Genomic DNA, 22,639 nt, shown 5'->3' with positions numbered 1-22,639 from the left:
GATCCTGTTTATCCACCACCAGGCTTGAAGCAACACAAGGAACCGACTTGTATTTTACCAGCTTTTTTCTGGCCTATTGTCCGGATAGTTGTATCTCACTATCCTGCTGTATCTGGGAGGTATCCTCTCCCACTTCAAAGAAAAGAGAAATGAAAACAAACGTTGACTTCTTCCTCCACTTATACTCCAGGCCTTCCGGTACCTCTTCTCAGACCTGCTATTAGGGTCTTTATGGTACCTTGTTCCCTGCCTGTGGCTGCCATGGGGCAGTTTCAGTTTCCCTGAGAGCTGCGCCTTCAGGGTTTCTTCTCTGTCAGATATGATGCTTGTGAGTCTACTAGAGGGTGCACATGCTGTGGTGCACCAGAGCAAGTTGGCTCACATGGGAAAAAGGAGCATTATGGCTATGTTGCATGAAATATGCCAACCCAGGCTGGTGGTGTTGATGCGGAGGTTGAGAGGGGTATCATGAGCAGCCAGACCTCCCCACCATAAATTTGTAAGAAGAAGGTGGAAATGGGGGGAGAGTGTAACAGGAGCCCCTAACCTCTGTTACTTGAGTAGAGACTTTGTGTGAGAGGGCTGCTAGAGGCCCCAGGATTATGTGTGTATGAGTTACCAGAGGTTATTTAAGGAGGGAGATGCCCTCCTTAGAAGTAGAGATAAAAGATCAGGGAGAGTGAGGTGGCTAAAAATGAACAGGGTGTAATGAAGCGCCTTAAGGCTTGCTCTGCTATCCTGAGGGCAGCCTCCCAAATTACTATTTGTTCTCCTTCAAGGTGTGCTAGGTGAGGAGAGGGAGGTACCCTGGTGGGAACCAGAGTGAGAGACTGGATGAGTGGGGCTGCCAGAGACCCTCACTAGTACTAGGCCAAGCACTGACCCCTGTGGGATGCTAATGCCCACTTCTCACCAGGATGACACTGATCTGTTCACTACGATTCTCTGAGTCCTATCCTGCAGCCAGTTTCACACCCACCTGACCGTCTCAGAATTAAGCCCTCCAATTTTATCATGAGGACATTGTGGGATACTAGATCAAAGCCTTTTGGAAGTCAAGGTATACAATGTCAACCTGCTGTCTCATGTCCAGGTGGTGAGTTACCTGGTCATAGAAGGAAATGAGGTTGGTAAGGCAAGACCTGCCTGCCCACAACAAAGCCAGGCTGGCTGTCATTCAGAATCTTACCTTCTGCAAGCTTATTGCAGATAGACTCCTTGATGGACTTTTCTAGGATTTTCCCTTGAATGGAAGTTAGACTGATTGACCTATAGTTACCCAGGTCCTCCCTCTTGCCCTTCTTGTGGATGGGCACAACATTGGCCCTCTTCCAGTCCTCAGGGACTTCTCCAGAGTGCCACAAGTTATGGAAGAGTTTTGCCAGGCGCTCTGCAATGACTTCGGCCAGCTCCTTCAGCACTCTTGGATGAAGATCATCCAGTCTCACTGACTTGTACATGTCTAATTTTTTTAATTGGTCATACACCAATTCTACAGCAATAGTAGGCAGGTGATTGTTCCTACCGTGCTCATCGTGTATTCTACCTAGCATTGTTTTCCCCTTGGTCCAGTGATAGACCAAGGCAAAGTAGTCATTCAGGAGTTCAGCTTTCTCCTGGGTGCAAATAACCAGCTCTCATGAGCTGTTGAGCCGTGGCCCTACACTCCCATTTGTTTTCCTCCTGTTCCCTGTGTACCTAAAGAAGGACTTTTTGTTGTCCTTGATTCCCATTGCTAATCGAAGTTCGATTGTCGCCTTAGCCTTTTTTATCTGTTCCCTGCAATTGCCGGCCGTCTAGGTTTCCTCTTTCTTCTACATCTTCCACTCTCTGCCTCTGCCCTTGGCCAGGTGGCTTAGGTGATTCAGGACCCTAAATGGTGCAAGCGCTGTGCAGCAGTGGAAAGAGGGGGTGTGTGCCACACTGTGTGACCCCCAACTATTCAGAAGTTAGGCAGTCCTGAGCTAGAGTTAGGATACAGCCTTGCAACACTTTGCTTCACAAAAACCTGGAGGGCAAGAAAACAGTAGGCATCCATTCTGTGATCCTTCTCTAGGAATACAAACACATGACATGACCAATCCTTATAAGATGAAAACAACAGTTGCCTGCATGTCAAATACTGATTAGGCTCTACCTCTGTCACTTGACTGTCCTCAGAAGCCACTTAGGGATTGTGGCTGAGAGAAGTACTGGGATTCCCACTCACCAGTCTCTCATCAATGCAACTGCATCAGTTTCAGCCCTCTGAGGGGCATGTATGTTTACGTTACTGAAGCGCTTCATATGCATGTCTGTCCATGCTCTATGGTACAGTTCACTTTCAGTAGTCACTAGCATTAATTCTTCAAAATACAAGGCTTGCACATCTAGAATTTTTATACTATTGAGCATCTCTCAGTTGTACTGATGTCCAAGTGAGGAGGCATGTTTTTGATAATGGATTTTATTAAAGAAAAATTATAATTTTATCTTTAAGAGTATCACAATACAAAAATGAAAACCTATTTAATATGTTTTTTCTATGGCACCTATGGTATAAATGTATGCTTTAAGAAGTCTTTCCTATCAAATTCCTAATTCCTCAAGTTGCTAGTCTCCTCGATGGTGAAAGCAAGTGCGTGTTAATATCATAACATGAAAAAAATAGAATTACAAAGATGTTCTTGAAAGTGTAGTTTGGCTTGCAGAACATTTTATTGTGGTTTGATACATGAGAAGAAAAGAAACATATTTAATTCTCTGAGCACAGAAAGAAGTTTGCAAAGCTTGAAATTAGGAAATATATTTAAATTGAATACATGTAGTATGTATTCAGTACAAATGGTATTGTGGAGTCCTATTCTTTACCTGTGAACAGGGTGGAACCCTATTTCAAGGTGACATTTTGAAAAATTAGAGGGATTGTATTTTACCTAAATGGAATAATATAAGTGAAAGCCAGGTAAAGAATAATGAGCTGAAACTAAAGCAAGCTAAAATATAAGGCATAGTGGGAGTAAGCATGCAACTAATTCTGCCTTGTTGATTTTGTTTGTTTCTTGACAGGAAATAGATGGTCAAGCACTCCTCCTGCTCACCTTGCCCACTGTTCAGGAGTGCATGGACCTGAAACTTGGGCCAGCCATTAAACTTTGCCATCATATTGAAAGAGTTAAATTTGCCTTTTATCAGCAGTTTGCTAACTGAGGGGCAACCAAGTCACAGTGGAAATTAGCACAACTCAAGCAACATACTCTTTCCTCTCTGGTAGAGAAAGCCAAAAGCGGTTGAACTGAGATGCCAGTTCTGGTGACCTACAAATTTCTGTCAGCCACAGTTTTGTGCTTTTGAAGGAAAGAAGAGCCTACCTGGAGCAAAAGGCCAGTGCAAACTGAGCTTCCTGCTTGGGAGCATGATCATTCCTGCCTGCCTCCCTCCAGCCTGTTAGTTCTTTTTAACTTTTTTAAGTAATTTTTAAATGTGGTTACAGAAAAGTTTCCAATGGTGAGGAAGATTTCAAGAGTTCTGATGATGCAGAATTGAAAAAGAAGAAGTTGAAGTTGTGTTGAAACTTCAGGCTACTGGTAGACATCTTTTTTTTTTTTTATTCCTGACTATTCACAGAAGAATGCCTTCTCCATTTCCTGTCTGGAAAGAACGAAAGAACATTTTCTCTATTGTAGCACTGATTTTGGAATGTCCTCTTTGCACATCAGTACTTCTAATGCCTTTTTTTAAAAACTAAAATAGCTCATTATCAGGACAGAGATGTCGCCACATGGTTCTAAATGCACAGGTGTGTGTGTTTGTGTGTGTGTTTTCTCCCTACCTCTGTAGCTCAAGTGGTAAATGTGGCGATTTGGAATAGGGAGAAATTGATTCTTTGGGAAATTCATTGACAGCTGCACTTCTATAGACCTAAAAGGGCAAAACAATATCAGCACAGAGTTCTGATCTCCCAGGTAAGCTCTGTTCTAAAGCCTTGGCAAAGAACTGTATAGACTTAGTTGGCATTTCAGAAGCATCTTCTTTTTTGTAAAAAGAGGTTGGAAAATGCAGTGTATTTATACTTTTTCTGTGGTGGACAGGCCATAGGACAGAAGATGGAAGAGGAAGATGCTGTTTTATCTCCATTTCCTGTATCTTGATTGTTGGATAAAGTTGCTGACCCTCCCTTTTTAAAATATGGGTGAAATCTCTCTTCTCTCTTCCTATGCCTATTAAGCAGCTATAGAATCATTTGAAAGGCTGCTGTGTTTCTGTCCCCACTTCGTGAGTGACAGGGCTGTACATATAAAAATGGAAACTGCAATTTATAGTTCAGCCCCACCAGCATTAGCCATAGTAAAAGCCGTAGTGGGAACACACCTCAGGTAAACTTTAATATTAAATTAGTGCACCATAGTTGACCATGGGCAGGAGGCATTTTTCTCATGTTTACACCAGTTTCCACTAATGGAACTACACTACTGGAGAACTGCTGATTATAATTTCTTAGTGTAAATCAGTCCTGAATGGAATCCAGATTGCCACAATACAGAATTCTTCTTAACCCTTTGCCAAGCAGCCAAGCTAACCTCACTGTCTGTTTCAAATTTGGTGTAGTTATTTTAAGCCTTGAACCCACTTGGGTTTTAGATTCTATGCATTGATCAACCTCTGTTTGAGTTTACACATGCATTTAAAGAACTGTGGCTAAGGCTTTATATACAGCTGGGAAACCAGAACACATCACTCCGATTCTTTCCCATCCTCAAATGAATATATGTATAAGGCCCCCAAACATACAAAAGACATTTGAAGTAAGATGATAGTACTTAGCTTCCTGCCAGTGTGTGTTTGAGGAAGTGGTGCTGGAAAAACATTTCCTGGGTTCCAACATCTGCAGTATGTAGTCTGGCCATAGAAGCAATTCAGGTTACACACAAGTCTACTTGTTGACTCATGCAGTATCTCTGGGACCAAGCTTCTGGGTTCCATTAGAAAATGCTTTGCAAATTTAAAATGGTAGGTTTTACCTAGTTTTAGTGTCCACTCCTGGCTTATTCTTAATAGTAAGAAGGGGATAAATACAACAAAGCTACCCACATGGTGAATAACTCTTAAGTAGAGAGGGCTTTTTTTTGCTGTATATCCCTTAGAATAGCTCAGTAAAGACAAAAAAAATCTGGAGAAATGCTAAATTCCAAAGACTTCTTCTCCCCCTCAAAATGGGAGAAAAGCTGACTCTAAACTGAAGTGACAGGTCTGGAGACAAGAATTTTGCATATTTCTTCTGATGAAAAATAAGCATCTTTAGGTAAAGGCCAGAAAGGAAAAGAAGCTAAACATAGAGTTTTTAATGAACTTCTTAAAATAAAGTTTGTCATTGTGAGTAAAACAGTTAGCTGCTTCAGAGGTCAGACTGGTCTCCTTTGGGTGTATTGTAGTGTGCTTTTTACTGCCTCGCCTTAGAAGGCATTGGAAGCATGATCCCAATGGGATCTATTTTTGTTCGGATTTTCCAAAGGGATATTTTCCGTTATTTGTAACAAGTTTTTATGCTGTACATGGTTACCTGTACACTTCATTTTGGGGGTAAATGCATTCTGTCTTTGTTGCTGGATTAAAAAGGGAGAATTGGGGATTATCCTTAGGTGTAGTCTTTTTACTTGATTGTGTTTATATCTGCACAGAAAGGAAAAATTTGGCTGAGGCTGTATCTGTTGATCTTGTACTGACAACTTACACTAGGCTCATATGCAATTTAAATGCCTCTGTTTCTTGAGAATGAATTTTAAGTACCTTGATGGGTGAATCTTGGCATTAGTTTAACCATGTCCCTGCCGGCAGTTGATATGGCACTGCCCCGGCATTTTGATTTCAGGTTTTATAGTGTATCTACATACTATAAGAACTGGGGGAGGGGTAAAAGAGGGCAAGAGGGTTTCACATGCATCTAGATAACCTTCCCTGCAGTAAAATGAACTCCTTACTAGGTATCATTTTTTATATTTACAAAAAGAGATGTATATTTGTTGATCCTGTATTGACAATTTACACTAGGCTCACATGCTATTTAAATTTTTTAGCTGACCTGTTCAGGGGCAAATGGTTGTCTTCCTCTTCCCCTCATTTATCTCTTTATAAACTTGAATGACAACATTATATAGTCTGAATTGCGCATCATAACTAAAGCCCCCCTCTGTGCTTTACATGTATGCCACAATTAATTAATATGTTAATCATGACACAAATAGGAAGGGTGCACCCAATTGTGGGCACTATAAAATGGGGAACAAGCCATAAAAATATTCGATGTTTGTATGATGTCAACAATCAGCTGACCGTTGGTCCTGGGCCCACACTGCACTGGACTTTGGAAGGGTCCCAAGATTGACAATCAGATGATTAATGGCCCCAGCCAGACACTGGGTGTTGTGGTTTCATAGTTTCATAGTAGCAAGGGTCAGGAGGGACCTGATCAGATCATCTAGCCTGACCCCCTGCCACAGGCAGGAATGAATGCTGGGTTCACAAGAACTGGTGCTGGGAGAGCCAAAGAATTTCCCCCACCAAGGACTTTAAGCACTGGCCTGGTCAGCCCAGCCAGAGTTGCCTGATGCAGGGGAGTGAGTGGAGGCTTCCAGCTGGTAGAGACTTTGGCTTTGACTGTTAGAGACTTTGGCCTTACCAGAGACTTTAAACTCTGCATCAGACAGCTCTGGGCAGGCTCTCCAGATCAGGGGAACAGAGCTTCTGTTCCCCACAACAGGCAAGCCCCACCAGAACTTCCCGCTGAAGAGTTCTGAAAAATCAGCTGATTGCCTGCTTTGCCCTAGACAGCCTTTAGTCTCAAACTTGGGGCTGTCTGAGTCCGGGCCAACAATCAGCTGATTATCTGTCCTGACAGCCCTGGGTGACCCAGACCTAGGACTGGCTGGGGTTGTCACCAACAATCAGCTCATTGTCAACCCCACAAGTGAGCACTGAGCTTTCAGTTCGCCAGTGCGGAGAGAGCCTGGGCTCTCCCAGCAGTGGCAAGTAGTGATGGCACTGTTAGGATCTGACCCCTGATCCCAAAAGCATGCCTCCTATCATGCACATGTGCTATAGCAGGAGGCACAATTGTTGGGATCAGGGATCAAATTCCATCACACCATTAAATGAACACATACTTAGCTGCATTTTAGTGCACACATTTAGCTATATTTAGCCTTAATATTATTGAATATCATTTCTTTAGTGGGTATTGATATGGTATTTTCTACATCAGGAATGTATGAGCCAATAGGAGAGAGGTTTTTGGTCTCCACAGATTTGCATCTACATGAAAAGTTGACATGTCCCAACCATTTACCCATTTCAAGAAGATCTTGCCACATACTCTATGGAATGGGCAGAGATGATGGGAAAGGTAACCTTTCCAAAAAGAGAGGTGCAGGACTGATCGCACTACTTACTTTTCTTCTGATACTAGAAATGTGAACATAAAAATATGAAAATATTTTGAATGTGAATGTAAAAATAACTGGTTGGAGGACAGAGCCACTTACACCTGGGGATGATACAGATGGACAGGGAGCTTGCGAACCCCTGTGGTGTTGATGGAGAAATTTTGGAATGGTTTCTAGACTTGACTTCTGTCACAATTTTAACTGTTCTGTCTTGGTGATAGGCTTTCAACTGATGCTTTGAAGAAGGGAGGCTTGGTCAGTTGCTTAGACCACAGCAATATAAATATATGCTATTTGCTAGTTTAAGCACTCAGTTTTTTCATGTTACATACCAAGATTTTTTACATTAATAGCAGAAGGCTAGCCATGAGATTTTGACAGCAGCCAAATAAAATGGACAAACCTGAAACTTCAGTGTGGGTAGGAAATGGATGCCTTTGCTCCTCATCCACATTTTGCTCTGGGCAAAGCAACAAGCAAGTATGTTGGAAAAGAAAAGACTGGGTCGAGGTATCCTTACCATAAGGCCAAGGCTATAATAGTCCTGTCCCTAACTCCTCCATCATAACCAATCATACAGCATAACTGCAAGCTGGTTACTGCTGGCTGTTATTTCAGAATACCTAAAATAAGCACAAAATAAGTCTGTCTAAAGTTTTGAAAAATATAGGCCAGAAACTCAATTTCAAAAGGATGTGCCAAGGCCTTCTTTAGAAGTATCGTCTGACTTGTTCCCCAAATCATACTAATAGCTTTGTTTTTGAAAGCAGCCTTATGGGTGAAGAGAGTGAGGTTTGGATACCAAATACAGTGCAAGCTGTTTTATTGTCATGACTCCTTTTAAAGTATATCTGAAATCTAAAAAGCAAAAACAAGAGTCTCCATGCTCAATGAAGGTTAAATCTATCATTGTGTTGAAGTACACCATACAAAACAGACAAGATTGTGACCAGAAGATACTTGTTCTATTTAATCTAAGACCAGTCAGCAGGTCTCACTAGCAAAATTCAGAGAGATGATCTAACTAATATACCATAAGCAGAGACTGTTGTAGTCTATGATTCTACTGAACTATGGTTACAGAGCCTCTGAAAGTCTTCAGCATTGTAGAGCATCTGGAAAACAGGCAGCCCAGTCTGAGTAGTGAAGGAGGGGTGAGTCTTGGTCAAGTTGGATGAATTGTTCAAGTCCATGTTAAAGTTTTCAAGTCCATGTGACTTTCAGAAGTCACTTAGCAGCAGCTTCCAAGAAGCCGAATGGAAAGTACTTTCAATATTTTTCTGGGGTGTCATTTTCTTCTTCTCTGCTCTTTCATTTATGTGTTTTTACTTCTGTTAACACCTATATAGACAATCAGTGGCCTGCTGGAAGATCTGAACCTGGCTAAAACAAGCACCATGTGTAGGCTTCCTTGTACTAACTCATTGGAACTGATGCACTTTTCCTGTATTTTGCCTTTTTAATTAATTGCTTGTTCTTAACAACAAGAAAACAAATCAAATGCATAATGTGTTGTGTCTCTTCTGCTTGCTGTCTTTTCTTTCTTTGATTATTTATTTATATATAATACATATATAGATGTAGATATATGTAGAGAGAGAGCAAGAGAGCAAGCATTAAAAGGGAAATGCTACACGGAGAGAGATGCATAAGAAAATATGCTTATCAAGTTTCACCATTTATTTAATCAAAACAATTTTAAATATTTTGGATGGCTATATCCTCTGTAAATAGAATGTACATAAGTTTATGGTATATTATGACAGCTTTAAGTCATTGTAAAAAGATTAGATTAAAAAGGCTTAAACTTTTTATGGCTATTTTGTTTTAACATTTGGGAATTATAATAATTAGGATTCACTCTTGTGAAATCAAGATAAAATGTAATTTGTCCTTTTCCAAATTCTGCTCTGAGACCCTCACATACAACTGCAAAGTAATTTATAAACTTGAAGTAACTAACACTTGTCACCCCTCTGTACAGAAGTTTGCCTTAGCTTGTGCAGCTTTATCAAGTTCTTGGAACATTTTTACCTGTGCATTGTCTGATGGAAGCATGGATGCATTTCATGGGATATAAAAGCTAAAAGTTGCAGCTTTTTGCTTTTCCTGTGTAGACAATCTGTGATTAAGCTGAGTAGAACTCCAATCAGAATTCTCCTTCATCACTATCCCTACTAGAATGAGAGAGAGAGCTATTTAGTACTAATAAAATAAACCTTTCTTATGCTGCCACTGTTATGCTCTGAGGGTAGAATGCATTATTACTTTAAAAAAAAGTTTCAGCTTTATATAAAATTCTGCTAAGCTTCATCTCAAAAGCATGTGGAACTGAGTGAGTCCTGTAGGGCAACTGATATATAAAAAAGTCTTTTTTCATAGAATCATAGAAAATTAGGGTTGGAAGAGATCTCAGGAGGTCATCTAGTCCAACCCCCTGTTCAAAGCAGGACCATCTGCAACTAGATCATTCCCGCCAAGGCTTCCTTGAGCTGAGCCTTGAAAACCTCCAAGCATGGAGATTCCACCCTCCCCTAGATAACCTGTTCCAATGTTTCACCACCCTCCTAGAAAGAAAGTTTTTTCTAATATCCAAACTTCCCTTGTTGCAACTTGAGAGTAATGCTCCTTGTTCTGTCATCTGCAACCGTTGAGAACAGTCTATCTCCATTCTGTTTGTAACCATCATTCTGGTAGTTAAAGGCTGCTATCAAATCCCCCATCAGTCTTCTCTTCTCCAGACTAAATAAGCCCAGTTCCCTCAGCCTCTCCTCAGAAGTCACGCATCACAGCCCCCTATTTTTGTTGTCCTCTGCTGGACTCTGTCCAACTTATCCACATTTTATCTATAGTAACAGGGGCCAAAACTGGACACAGTATTCCAGATGTAACCTCATCAGTGCAGAATAGAGGCAAAGAATTACTTCCTTCTATCTGGGGGCAACAATCCTACTAATGCAGCCCAATATGCTGTTAGCCTTCTTGGCAACAAGGTCACACTGGTGACTCATATCCAGCTTATTTTCCACTGTAACACCCAGGTCCTTTTCTGCAGAGCTGCTGCTTAGCCAGTTGGTCCCCAGCCCATGGGTGACTGGTGCCTCTTGAGTTGGAGGGGCACATGCTGGCCAAATGCCACTCACCAGGGAAGGGAGGGGAGGGGAGGGGAGGGGGTCCCCCATGGCCAATCTCACTTGCCTCCGGAAGCGGCACAGCTACTTTTGCTGGCAGCCCCACTCCCCAGCCAGCGTTCACAGGTGGGGCATTGCTGCTCCTGCCTGCCCCCCTGCCCACTGGCTAAATTGGGAGCGCGGCCTGACAGGGGGTGTGCTGACACTCTCAGGGGGTACACATGTGCCCCTGTGTACCCCCTACATGTCGCCACTGCCCCAGCCTGTAGCTATACATGGTATTCTTCCATCCTAAGTGCAAGATTTTGCTTATTCTTGTTGAACCTCATGAGATTTCTTTGGGCCCAATCCTCCAATTTGGCTAGGTCACTCTGAAACCTAGCCCTACCCTCCAGCGTAGGGTTTGGTGTCATCTGCGAACTTGCTGAGGATGCAATCCATCCCCTCTTCCAGTTTGTTAACAAAGATATTGAACAAAACCGGTCCCAGGACCAGCCCCTGGGGCATTCCACTTAATACCAGCTGCCAACTAGACATTGAGTCATTGATTATTACCCATTTTAGCCCAACAATCTAGCCAGCTTTTTTACCCCCTTACAGAATGTTGTGGGAGACAGTATCAAAAGCTATGCTAAAGTCAAGGTATATCATGTCTACTGCTTTACTGGAATCCACAGAGTCAGTCATCTCATCATACAAGGCAATCAGGTTGTACAGGCATGACTTACCTTTGGTGAATCCATGCTGACTGTTCCTGATTCTCCAAGAGCTTAGAAATGGATTCTTTGGGGACCTGCTCCATGATTTTTCTGACGACTGATGTGAGGCTAACTGGGCTAGTTCCCTGGGTGCTCCACCTTCCTTTTCTTCAAGATGGGCACTATATTTGCCCTTTTCCAGTCATGTGGGACAGCCCCCGATTACCATGAGTTTTCAGAAATAATAGCCAGAGGCTCTGCAACCACACCAGCTAACTCCCTCAGCACCCTCGGATGCATTGCATCTGGCCCCATGAACTTGTACATGTCCAGCTTTTCTGAATAGTCCCTAACCTGTTCTTTCACAACTGAAGGCTGCTCACCTTCTCCCCAAACTGTTCTCCTCAGTGCAGCAGTCTGGAAACTGATCTTGTCTGTGAAGACGGAGGCAAAAAAGGCATTGAGCACTTCAGCCTTTTCTTCGTCTGTCGTTACATTGCCTCTCCCATTCAGTAAGAGACCCACAGTTTCCCTGACCCTCCTCTTGTTGCTGACATACTTGTAGAAACCCTTCTTGTTACCCTTCATGTCCCTTGCTAGCTGCAACTCCCATTCACTCTGGCCTTCCTGATTTCAACCCTGCATGCCCAAGCACTCTTATACTCCTCCCTAGTTGTTTGTCCAAGCATTCACTTCTTGTAAGCTTCCTTTTTTGTGTTTAAGCTCACTGAAAGAGTTCTCTGCTAAGCCAAGCTGATCACTTGCCACATTTGCTATTCTTTCTGTACATTAGAATGTTTTGTTCCTGTGCCCTCAGTAAGGTATCAGGGTTATTTAAGTCCCCTGTGAGAACCAGAGCCTGTAATGTGGAAACATCCACTAGCTGTTTGAAGAATGCCTCATCCACCTCATCCTCCTGGTCTGGTGGTCTATAGCAGACACCCCCACAACATCACCCTTACTGTCTGCTCTAAACTTAACCCAAAGACTTCCAACAGGCCTATCTTGTTTCATACTGGAGCTCTAAGCAATCATGTAGCTCTTTTACATACAGTTCAACTCCTCCTCCTCTTTTCCCCTGACTGTCCTTCCTGACCTGTTTGTACCCATCCATGATAGTGCTCCAGTCATGTGAGCTATCCCAACAAGTCTCTGTTATTCCAATTACATCATAGTTTCTTGGCTGTGCAAGGACTTCCAGTACTTCCTGCTTGTTTCCCAGGCTCTGTGCATTCGTGTACAGACACCTGAGGCAACTAGCCAATTGCCCTACTTTCTCAGTAGGAATGAGGTCTTCCCTGTTGCCCTCTCATTCTTGAGTTTCTTTCAGGTCTCCTGCCTCCCCACTTACCTCAGAGCTTTGGTATCCATCCCCTGGCAAACATCATTTAAGCCCTTTTTTATATATATGGTATGATATGATAATATGATACAATGGCAGTCTTCAAATATCTGAAAGGCAGTCATAAAGAGGAGAAAAAATACCTTTTCTCCCTTGCTACAGAGAGTAGGACAGATCAATGACTTGAAGTTGCAGCAGCATAGGTTTAGAATGGATATCAAGAAAAACTTCTTCGCTGTTAGAACAGAGAGCCAGTAGAATATACTGTCTAGCAAATTTGTAGACTCTCCATCTCTGGAGGTGTTCAAAAAGAGGTTGGGTAAGTATTGGCCAGAGATGAGCTAGCAGTATTCTGTGAAGGGTATTTCCCATACTTCTGGGCTTTCCTGGTTATGGTATTGAGCCGGGAAGGATTTTTTCCCTTCCTGTTGGTATACATGTTATGGGACAGGGAGGTTGCCTTTTTTAGAAGCATTGAGTGTTGGTTGTAACTGAGGCTGGGGGTTTTGGCTGGGGTGTACCAAAGGTCCTGCTGTGACTAAAACCTGGAGGTTCTTGGTTTAGGTCTTGCCTGTCCACTCAGAATCAGACTAATTACCACATTTAGGTTTGGGACAGATTGGTACAAACTCAAATTTTGCTTCCTCTACAACAGGGGGTGTGGAACGCTTCCTTGGATTTTTCAAGCATATTTGAAACCTTTGCAGCAGGAGGACCCTGACTTCCATTGTCCCCACTACATCTGCAGCAGGTTAATCTGTTGTGCTTTGTGACTGTGTGACATGGTTAACTGCAATTTTATTAACAAGTTAGACAAGGATTTGTATGAAATGGTTTAGATAGGGATAATCCTGCTCCAGGTAGGGGATTGGACTAGATGACCTTCAGAAGGCCCTGCCAGCCCTATTTTTCTATGATTCTGTGATGTGAGTTCTTAAGACTGTCTTGTTTTGTCAGATGCATTGAGCTTCATAGCTCTCAGATGAAGATGTCTTTGATTTAATAACTGCAACTCCATTTGCACTCTAATATCTTTTTTGCAATCACAAACATGAAACTTGCTGCTGCCGCTGCTTACTCAGGCTTTTTATTCATTGGAGTATCAGCCATGTTGAAATCTGACACAGAAATTTGACACAGTTTGAGAGCAGTTCCTTTTCTAGCTCCTAGCTTAATTTGGGAAAGAAATCACCCTTCATTCACAGCTCAAATGCTTGTAGACACAAAGAATACTATATAAATCCAAGACAAGGTTTTTTTCCTCATTCAACATGGGGGGAAAGCCCTTCGTCTTGGATTTGAGTACAAGTGGGGGAGGCAGTGGCCCTGACTTGAATAAGGTCAGAGTTGAAGCTGCACCCACTGACCCTCGCAACCTCTGTACTTTGCCTCCAGCCCTCTATCACAGCTTACCTTCCCATTGCAGCTCCAGCCACAGGCACATAGCATGGAGCACATGTTGGCTCTGGCTCCTGCCCAGCCTGTAACAACAGCGGCACTGTCAGAAGCTGCACCCCCAGCTCCAGGGCTGGGGCTTGAGCTGCCATTGTTGCAACCACTGCCACATGGCTAGGTGGAGGCTGGAGCCAGCATGTGCTCCATACTCTGTGCCTGAGGCTGGAGCCAGAGCTGCACTGGGAAGGTAAATGGCAAGGGTAGGAGGGCAACTGGCAGAGGGACAGTGGCTACAGCTTTGACTCTGACCCAGAGTCCAGGGTTGGAGTCTGAACTACTGCCTCCCCACTTGTACTCAAATCCAAAATGCTGGGCTTTTCCCCTGTGGAATGGGGAAAAGACGCTTTTCTTGGATTTGAGTAAATATGGTATTCTTTGTATCAATCAGCATTTGAGCTATGAATGAAAAGCATAGGATAGGCAGCAGAGGGGGCCAAGAATGGGGGCAGGTGGCAAGGAAGTAATTTGGGGGGGCAGGTGCTAGGAGGTGCAGGCACCATTGTGGGGGGGCAGGGGGCAAGACACATGGTGGTACAGGCACAGACTCTGCAGGCAATAGGGTAGCCATCATAGAGGACAGTCCAACTGTCCTCTATTAATATGAAACCTGATGCCTTTATGTCCTCTATTTTTCTTTTGAAGAGAAAAATAGAGGACATAAAGGTGTTGGGTTTTGTATTAATAGAGGACATAGGACAGAGTAGCAGAAAACTGGAATGTCCTCTATGAAGGCAACGCTAGCAGGTAGAGGGTCAGGCAGCAGGAAGGGGGCAAGCAGTGGTGGGGTCAGGCAACAGGGGACAAGGATCAGGCCTGCCACTCCCACCACCTGTCCTGCTGCCACTGTTTGACCTGCTGGGGGTGAACAAACTTAAGGTGATCCCGCCAATAATTGTATTCTATACATGGGAAATTATAACCAACTTAAAAATTTCCACGTAGTCCAATGCAGAGAGTTTGTAAAGGGAAGTTTGCTCTTTGGCAGGCAACTAGTATAAAACATTGGCACTTCCTTTAAATGTGTATTTTCAGGCTCAGCAAAGTAGATCTCACATTTTTGTCAGCACAATATGAGGTTTGGGGATGGAGGAGATTGTTCACACATTTCAGCAATGAGTCATCAGTAGGAAGAGCTGTTCTTAGGACAGAGTATACTGCATGTCACAATTTGCAAGTTTACTGCTTTTGAAATAGTTTTCTTAAGAGCTCACTTTTTTCCACTCTATCTATTTTAACTCATGGTTCATGCTAAACCTAGTTCCTTACTGCTTTAAGGCTCTGTTCTGTATCTCTCTGCACTTTTGTAGTATTTTCTAATTTGATTTTAAGTCACTACTTTCTCTCTCCCTTTTTCATAAATGGGAAACTGATGAGTAAATCATTATAGCCTGTGATGAATGGCCAGACATACACTCTCTCTCTCTCATCTTGTGTCTTTATTCCCATGATTTTAAATGTTCCATCATTCAGTTTGGGCATGACATTAACATTTTTTTTACTGTGAGAGCTCTCTGGCCAGGTCTGGCTGATAACTTAAGTCTGTTGTTGGGGAAGGGGCAAGGGAAGGGTGGGGGGGGGCAGATCGAGGCTCCCATGGTAAAGGAGGGAGTGGGGCTCATCCACGGGGCATAGGGGAGAGGGGGTGCTCCTACTGCTGTGCACACCCCAGAACAGCATGGGGAGCATGTACCCCTGGATTTGTGTGTGGGGTGGGGTGTTGCTGTGGGCTTGGACCGGGAGCTGAATCGGGCTCTTCCTGGCAGGAGGGGCTGGGCCAGGCTGCACTCGGGGCTGGCGGCGGTGCTGCTGGGAGTGGGGGTTGGAGAAGCTGCAGCCATCCCAAAATTCCCAAAATTTGCAGGAGCCCCACAACCCTCCCTCCCAGCGCTGCCACTGCCTGCCCTGAGCACAGCCTGGCCCAGCCCCCTGCTGGAAAGAACCCAGTGCCTGCCTCGCCCCAGCCTGCAGCAACAGCCTGCCCTGGCCCCAAGCACAGATCCGAGGGTACATGCCCCCCCATGGTGCACACAGTGGTGGGAGCCATCCTGTCCCGCCGTCCCCATGACCCCTGGCTAAGCTGCAGCTCCATCCCATGCCCCACTCTGCCTGGCTGGGCAGCACCTGCTCCAGCCTCACTCCCTCCCCCACTGCGGAGGCCTCAATTTGCACCCCCCTACACCCCTTCCCTCACAACAGTCTTACCATCTGGATGCCACTCTCCAGGCTGTGGGGCTCCATATCAGAAACAGATTGGTATTGGCAGACGTGGCTTTTTTTATTATTATTATTTTTTAAAGTGGCCCAAAAAATCTCTATCAGTGCATGCCTAGTTTCTACTGAAAATGATGTGTTGACAACTCTGGAGACTGAACTGTTTTATCTTGCAAAATGGGAGCATGTGGTAGTACACGCTTCCCAAAGTTTTGACAAAGTGCAACAACACTAATGTGGAAGAAGCATGTCCAGGGATAAGAAGAATGTGGTCTTCCTGGTCCATTCATCTATTTTAACCCTTTGCTAAGACTGTTAGGAAGTTCACTTGCTAATTTATAGCTTTTGTAAGGTAGATAGAAATAATGTGGCAAGTTAAAACAACTGCTTCTTCTTTGGGTAATTTTTTAAATGTATTGCAAAGCAGATGAGAATGGGTAATTGTCATCTCTGAATTGGTCTCACCTGCTAAAACAGTACTCCTAAGTGGATTATAGCACATAATTTCACTGTGCCTCCCATTACAATTCTTGGCTAAGTGGGATTCTTTCCCTTCCAGGTGCAGAAGTTCAGCACCACAAAAACAATTCATTTGTGATGCAGTATTACTCCAATAACCTCACTGGATCCCACACTGAAAATAGGAATCTAAATTTGAAGATAACTTCTCAAAACGATTGAGACCCATAGCTTAATAGCATTGGTTAGTTAAATTGATTGGCCATGAGCTACAATTTCTTTTTGAAAATGCTGATATGTATTTACTAAGTAAATAGTAAATACACTATTTACTTAGTAGCATAATTATAGCAGGGCACTGACTAGTAGGGGCCTCCAGGATTCCCCCACCAGGACTCTTTTTATGGGCAGGGGAAGCACAGCCTAGTGCTGATCCAAGAAATATAGACAAGGATAAATGGAGCAAGCAGAGTGATGGTCCCTTCCCCCTAAATACACTGCTTGGTGCAGCGCTGAGCTGCCTAGCTCCTATGGCCCAGCACAGGCAACACAGGACTTCCTGACTGCAGCAAAGACTGCTGGTAAGGGAGATTCTTCTGGTGCTCTCCTCCACCTTTCTTGCCCCCTCCTGTGGGAAGTCCTGCTCTGCCACTGTCTAACCACAGGAGCCAGACAACACAGTACAGTCAGTGCTTCACCACATAGTATATCTCACAGGCAAGTTAAGGAAGTATGGGCTGGATGAATGGACCATAAGGTGGATAGAAAATTGGCTGGAGCATCAGGCTCAGAGAGTAGTAATCAATGGTTTGATGTCTAGTTGGCAGCTGGTACCAAGCAGAGCACCCCAGGGGTCGGTCCTGTAGCTAGTTTTGTTCAATGTCTTCATCAGTGATCTGGAAGATGGCAAGAATGCATCCTCAGCAAGTTTCACATGACACCAAGCTGGGGGCGGGGAGGGCTACACTACTGCAAGCTAGTAGATACACTGGAGGGTAGAGCTACAATTCAGTGATCTAGACCTGAAGTTCTCAAACAGGCCTGCGCACCACCACTGGTCCATGAGATCCATTCAGGCAGTCCACAGAAAGGTTGCAGAATAATTGAGACTATCTGTACTTGTAAGGTAAAACTACTGCTATTAAAATATGAGTTGTATGCTTTGATTTGTAGAACCCTCAGCAATTCTCAATTGGTCCATGAAAAAAAGTTTGAGAACCTCTGATCTAGACAAACTGGAGGATTAGGCCAAAAGAAACCTCATGAGGTTCAACAAGGACAAGTACAAAGACTACAGACTGATTTATAGAATGCTGCTGCTGAAATTGAAATTCTAAAAATCAAGTTTTTAGAAGATGTAATCATTTTATTTGAAGGTGTGCACAAGGGGATTGATCCTTTGGCAACATCTTAAATAAATAATTGTCACAGTACATGTTAGATGATTTCAAAGACATTTGAATGTCCAGTGTTTTTCCACATGTACATGCACAAATAACAAAAAGTAATTTACAATCCACTAAAACTAGATCCTTTAAATTGCCCAAAGGTAAAGAGAACTTAAAAAAAGAAAAAAAATAAATGTGGAAGACCACTAAATGATTCATGAGATCACTAATAGTAGGAAGGCTTTTAAGTCTTGGTAATATCTCCAAGCACTCTCCCCTTTTATTGAACTCCTAGTAAATGTATTATCCCTCCACACACCCCACCCCCACTAATTGGACTTGCTTGTTTGAACTCTCAGATGAGGACTCTGGGAATCAACAGACAATGGCCTCATATTTTGGTTAACAAAGGTAGTCTTTTTGCTTGTACAGGTTGACTACATGGCTTGTATGGCACTGCTTCTAGAGTTATGCCACCGGTTTTTTCCCTCATAGGCTACTCCCTAGAATATAGCATGCAACCTATCTTCTCAAAGCCCCCAGAAGGAAGTCTTACCATGAAGCCCAGGTATGGGCAAGTACCAGCGGTCTGGGACTGGGACCACTGCCCAGGCTGGAAGTTGGGGACCAGACCGTGGGAGCCAGGGGTGCCATGCCAGAGCTGAGGGTGGGGCAGAGTTGAGCCTGATCCAGCTGTGGGGGCACCGAGGCCACATGACCAGGCTGGGCAGAGTCCAGCTGCAGTGGCTCCATAGCTACTGTATAGAGTCGACCAGAGTCTGGTCTTGTGGAGTAGCCCTGGAGTCTGGAGTGATGTATATAGCCCCAACAGTCACACAGCCCCAGCTTCTAGCTGCTGTGGCCAGATACTGCTCTGCCAACCGCAGCACTGGCTCTGGAGCCTGCATTCCTGGACTGAGGTGCCAGATCCAACCCAGCAGGTGGCTCCAGAGCCAGCCTGAGGGTGAGACCCAGCTGCAGGCAGCCATCCAGCAGGCTGTGGGGACAGTGTTTCCTGGAGCTATGGCAATTAATGTTGCCCCTGCTCCCTCCCTCCCCCACCACCAAAGGGTCCTGACTGAGGGGAGCCCCTGTTCCTCACATATAAGCACACCCCAGATTTCCCCAGCTGTTAAGGGCAAAAGAGCCAGCGTTCCCCGGCAGACCATGCCGCACGAAGCAGCAAAAGTTCTCAGTGCCCTGCACAGGGGACGTGAAGGGGGGATGTGCCCTCCTGAGCCTGGCCACCGCCGACACTGCCGCGGGTCCCTGTTCGCCGCCGACTACAGGTGGTGCCCGCCCAGTCTCGGGAGGCACCAGCCCGCTCGCGCTAGGACTCTCACGGCTGCTCTACACGGTGGTCCCGCGTGATGACGAGTAAGGACAAAGCGCCCGTGGTCGGCGCGGAGAGGCCGAGCTCCCGCAGCCCGCCAGCAGCCGAGGCGGCCGGCGGTGCCACATGCTGCAAGCGACCGAGGACGGGAGGAAAGCGAGGGGAAACCCCCCGCGGGCCCCCCAGCCTAAGCGGCCGCGGCGTCGCCTGGGCGCTGCTTCCCTCCCGCGCGGGACTTCGTAGCACTGCCGCTCTTCCACCACCCTGCGCCGCACAGACGCGGCAAACCGAGGGCCCGGTACCGCCCCGAGCGTCTGCCCCGCCCCCGCCCGTTCTTTCCACCTGAGCCTGGGCCGGAGCGGACGCTCAGCTGCGGCCTCTGGCTGCACGTGACGAGGCCACAGCTCCGCTCAGCGCGGACTAGGCTGGAGGTAGCTCCCGGCTTATGACGCGCTGGTCCCGGCAAGGAACCGCAGACTTGTCACCACCACTTGTTCACTAGGCGCTGCGCGGCCCCTTTAAAACTGCGGAGCCCCCCCACCCCGCGGCGCTGAGCGCCTTCAGCCCACACGCAGATCTTCCATCCCGTGCTTCTTCGGTCCCTCCTCCTGGCGTGGCTCCACCAATGCGGGGCACGTTGGGGTAGCGTCAGCTGTGACGTGTGGGGGCGTGCCCTTCCACAGGAAGCGCGGGGGTTGGGGTGTGGGGTTTGGCGCCGTCATGGGCGTGTGAGGCCGGGCCGGGCCGGGGCTGCTCGGCCATGGGGGCGACGCTCGCCGTGCTGGCCTCCAACGACAGCCTGAGCCTGACGGCGCGGCCCGGCGCTGCAGCGTCGTCCCCGGGAGACGGGCCGAGCGGGGGGGACCGCGGCTGTGAGAACGGGGCGCTGATGGACTCCTTCGGCATCTTCCTGCAGGGGCTCCTGGGCGTCGTGGCCTTCAGCACCCTCATGCGTGAGTGTCGTCTCCCCCGCGGCCTGGCCTCGTCTCGCCTTCGCCCCCCGCCCCGGCTCGGGGAAAGCAGCTGTTTCCTTGCTCTGCCGCCCGCGGGCGAGACTCCGACTCCAAGGCCTGGCGGGACTCGCCCTGGTTTGCCCCGCGCTGTACAAAGAGCCGAGTAGCCAGCCTCGCTGGGCAGGGCTGACTTGTGCTTTGAAGCGCTCAGTGGAGGCAGGCGGCGTGTGTGACCGGGCCGCACCTGCGCAGCTCGGCTTGGAGAGGGGCTTCAAGCCCGCCCACTGCCCAGACTGAGAGCCCCGTGTGCTGCCCTCCGGCACCCCCCAGCTGCAGTGTGCTGCCTTTGCGGGCTGTCTGCCTCTCGTTCCTGGTGCTTCTCCCTATGACAGGTAGAAAACACCACCACTGGAACCCAGCAGGGTTTTCCTGAAAGCCATCCCTGCTGTGTGGAGCTGGGTTCCAGGAGTCACAGCAGCAGTGACTCCCAGAACTCACTAGCCACTTACTGTTTAATGAACAGCCCAGTAGTTACTTGTCCCAGCCTGGACAGTTGTGGTGGCATTTCCCACTTCATCTTACACTCTAGGAGCAGAAAAGAGTGAGCAGACCACAGGAATGAGTCAGGCCGCTTTGTTGTGCTCAGGCAATGTGGGTCCAGGCCCACCATGAGCAACTATGAGCCCACTTTAAAAAGGGAGACCACTAAGAATGCAACGCCTAGTTTCGTGAGGCAGATTAAAAAGGAAACAGGAACAAGGGGTGAGGGTCACAGGTTCAAAACAAGGGATCCATAAGGGGACATCAAGCAGAATGCACCAGCCTACATGCACTGTCCCCTAAATGAGTTTAGGAAGACTATGCACACCAGCAAGTGAAACTTTACCCAGAGACTTCAGCGGAGGAGTGACAGGAAGACAGCTCCACACACCTGGGTACCTCCCAGCCAGAGCCTCCTTCCTGGTCTTGCCGTTGGCCAGAGGAGGTTGACCATGAGGTTCCAGGGCTTGGTGGGGCCATGGACAGGGATCACATAAAAGGAAAGGTTCAGGGAGAAGTGCAGCTATAAACTCAGCAAAAGGTTCTGGAGGATGTGGAAGAGGGGCTACAACCTGGCACACTTAAAGTAATTGTGCACCAGGGTCTCTCTCTGTTGGCAAAAGGGGAGGTGTGAGACATGTCTGTAAAGAGTGCCAGATACACACCTGTGTTGACAACTCCATGGAGGAGCCACCAGCTGAGGTTTCTGGTGGCTCATGGGATCAGGGCAGAATACAGACTCGTCCACAGGGGACTCTTGCCTCTGCCCTTGCCTAAGATATGGTAGATGAGTAGGGATCTGGGTTTTCCCTGCTTCTGCCCCTCACCCCCTGCCCACAGCTCCTGCTCCAAAGCCCTGCTGTCAGGGCAACAGGGTCAGGGACCCAGGTCCACTGCCCCCTGACCCTAGCAGGATGCAGAGGCTGCTGCAGTAGAGCATAGCCCCCCACATCTTTGTGTGGGGCAGGGGGCTGTGCACTGTCTGCTGCAGGCTCCCATCTTGCTGCTCTGCAGCCTGGCATGTGCTGCAAAGAACAGGAGAGCCATGCAAGCAGCTGCCTGCTGCTGCAGGCTCTGCACTCCCCTGGTGCGGTGTACCTGCCTGCACAGTTGCAACTGGCGTGGTAGCGTGGGGATGCGAGCAGCGCGGCACTCACAACAGCAGGCAGCTTCTTGCATGACTTTACTGTTTCCTGAAGCACCGGGTCGCACATGCCAGGCTGCACATGCCCAGGGGGAGGGCAGCAGGGCGGGGAGCATGAGCTTGAAGTGGGCAGGACACAGCCCCCACCCCACACACATTTCTGGGGAGCAAGGTTTCCTCCTGCCCCTCCGAAATTATGCACAGTGGCAGGGAGGTGCCCCCCTTCCCCCCCAAGCCTGCATTGGGCAGCCTGCCTCACCTCTGCCCCACAGACAGATCTGGGGGCCCAGGTCTCTTCTGTCCCCGGGAGTGCACGCAGCAGCGGGTGGGGAGCTGGCTCGTGCCCCCCAGACAAGCCACCCGCAGCCCTGTCCTGCTCCCTGCCAGGGCCCTGCCATCACACGTTACAACCCTGGGCCCCAAGCCCTGCCCCAGGGTATCAGCCCCAGCCCTGCTCAACTCCCTCCTTATGGGGGCTTCAATCTTTCCCTTCACCCCTCAGTTTACCCATGGGAGCTGCACTCCAGGCTGTCTGGCAGCCATGTGCATATACATGCATATGATACC

General features: G+C 46.8%; 2 protein-coding genes across 3 annotated transcripts in view; both read left to right on the top strand.

Moving 5' to 3' along the window:
* SFMBT1 (Scm like with four mbt domains 1) overlaps positions 1–10,438 on the top strand; it is a 204,296-nt gene extending 193,858 nt beyond the window's left edge. The window contains exon 21 of the mRNA XM_090021264.1: positions 3,049–10,438. Coding sequence (XP_089877390.1) covers positions 3,049–3,189 — 141 coding nt within the window. The 3' untranslated portion in view covers positions 3,190–10,438. The remainder of the gene's footprint in view (positions 1–3,048) is intronic.
* A 7,811-nt stretch (positions 10,439–18,249) lies between these two features.
* The window catches only part of STIMATE (STIM activating enhancer), a 61,739-nt gene continuing 57,349 nt past the window's right edge, over positions 18,250–22,639 (top strand). The window contains exon 1 of one of the 2 annotated variants that reach the window (XM_090021046.1): positions 18,250–20,388. In XM_090021046.1, the coding sequence (XP_089877172.1) occupies positions 20,196–20,388 (193 nt within the window). In that variant the 5' untranslated portion in view covers positions 18,250–20,195. The remainder of the gene's footprint in view (positions 20,389–22,639) is intronic. The other variant, XM_090021045.1, reaches the window with a different exon arrangement.

The sequence above is a fragment of the Crocodylus siamensis genome, chromosome 11 (assembly GCF_052110815.1).
Source record: "Crocodylus siamensis isolate JL-2025a chromosome 11, ASM5211081v1, whole genome shotgun sequence".
In the NCBI taxonomy this organism is placed as follows: Eukaryota; Metazoa; Chordata; order Crocodylia; family Crocodylidae; genus Crocodylus; species Crocodylus siamensis.
The sequence above is the reverse complement of the archived record's forward strand: the minus strand, read 5'-3'. Positions and strand labels throughout refer to the sequence as shown.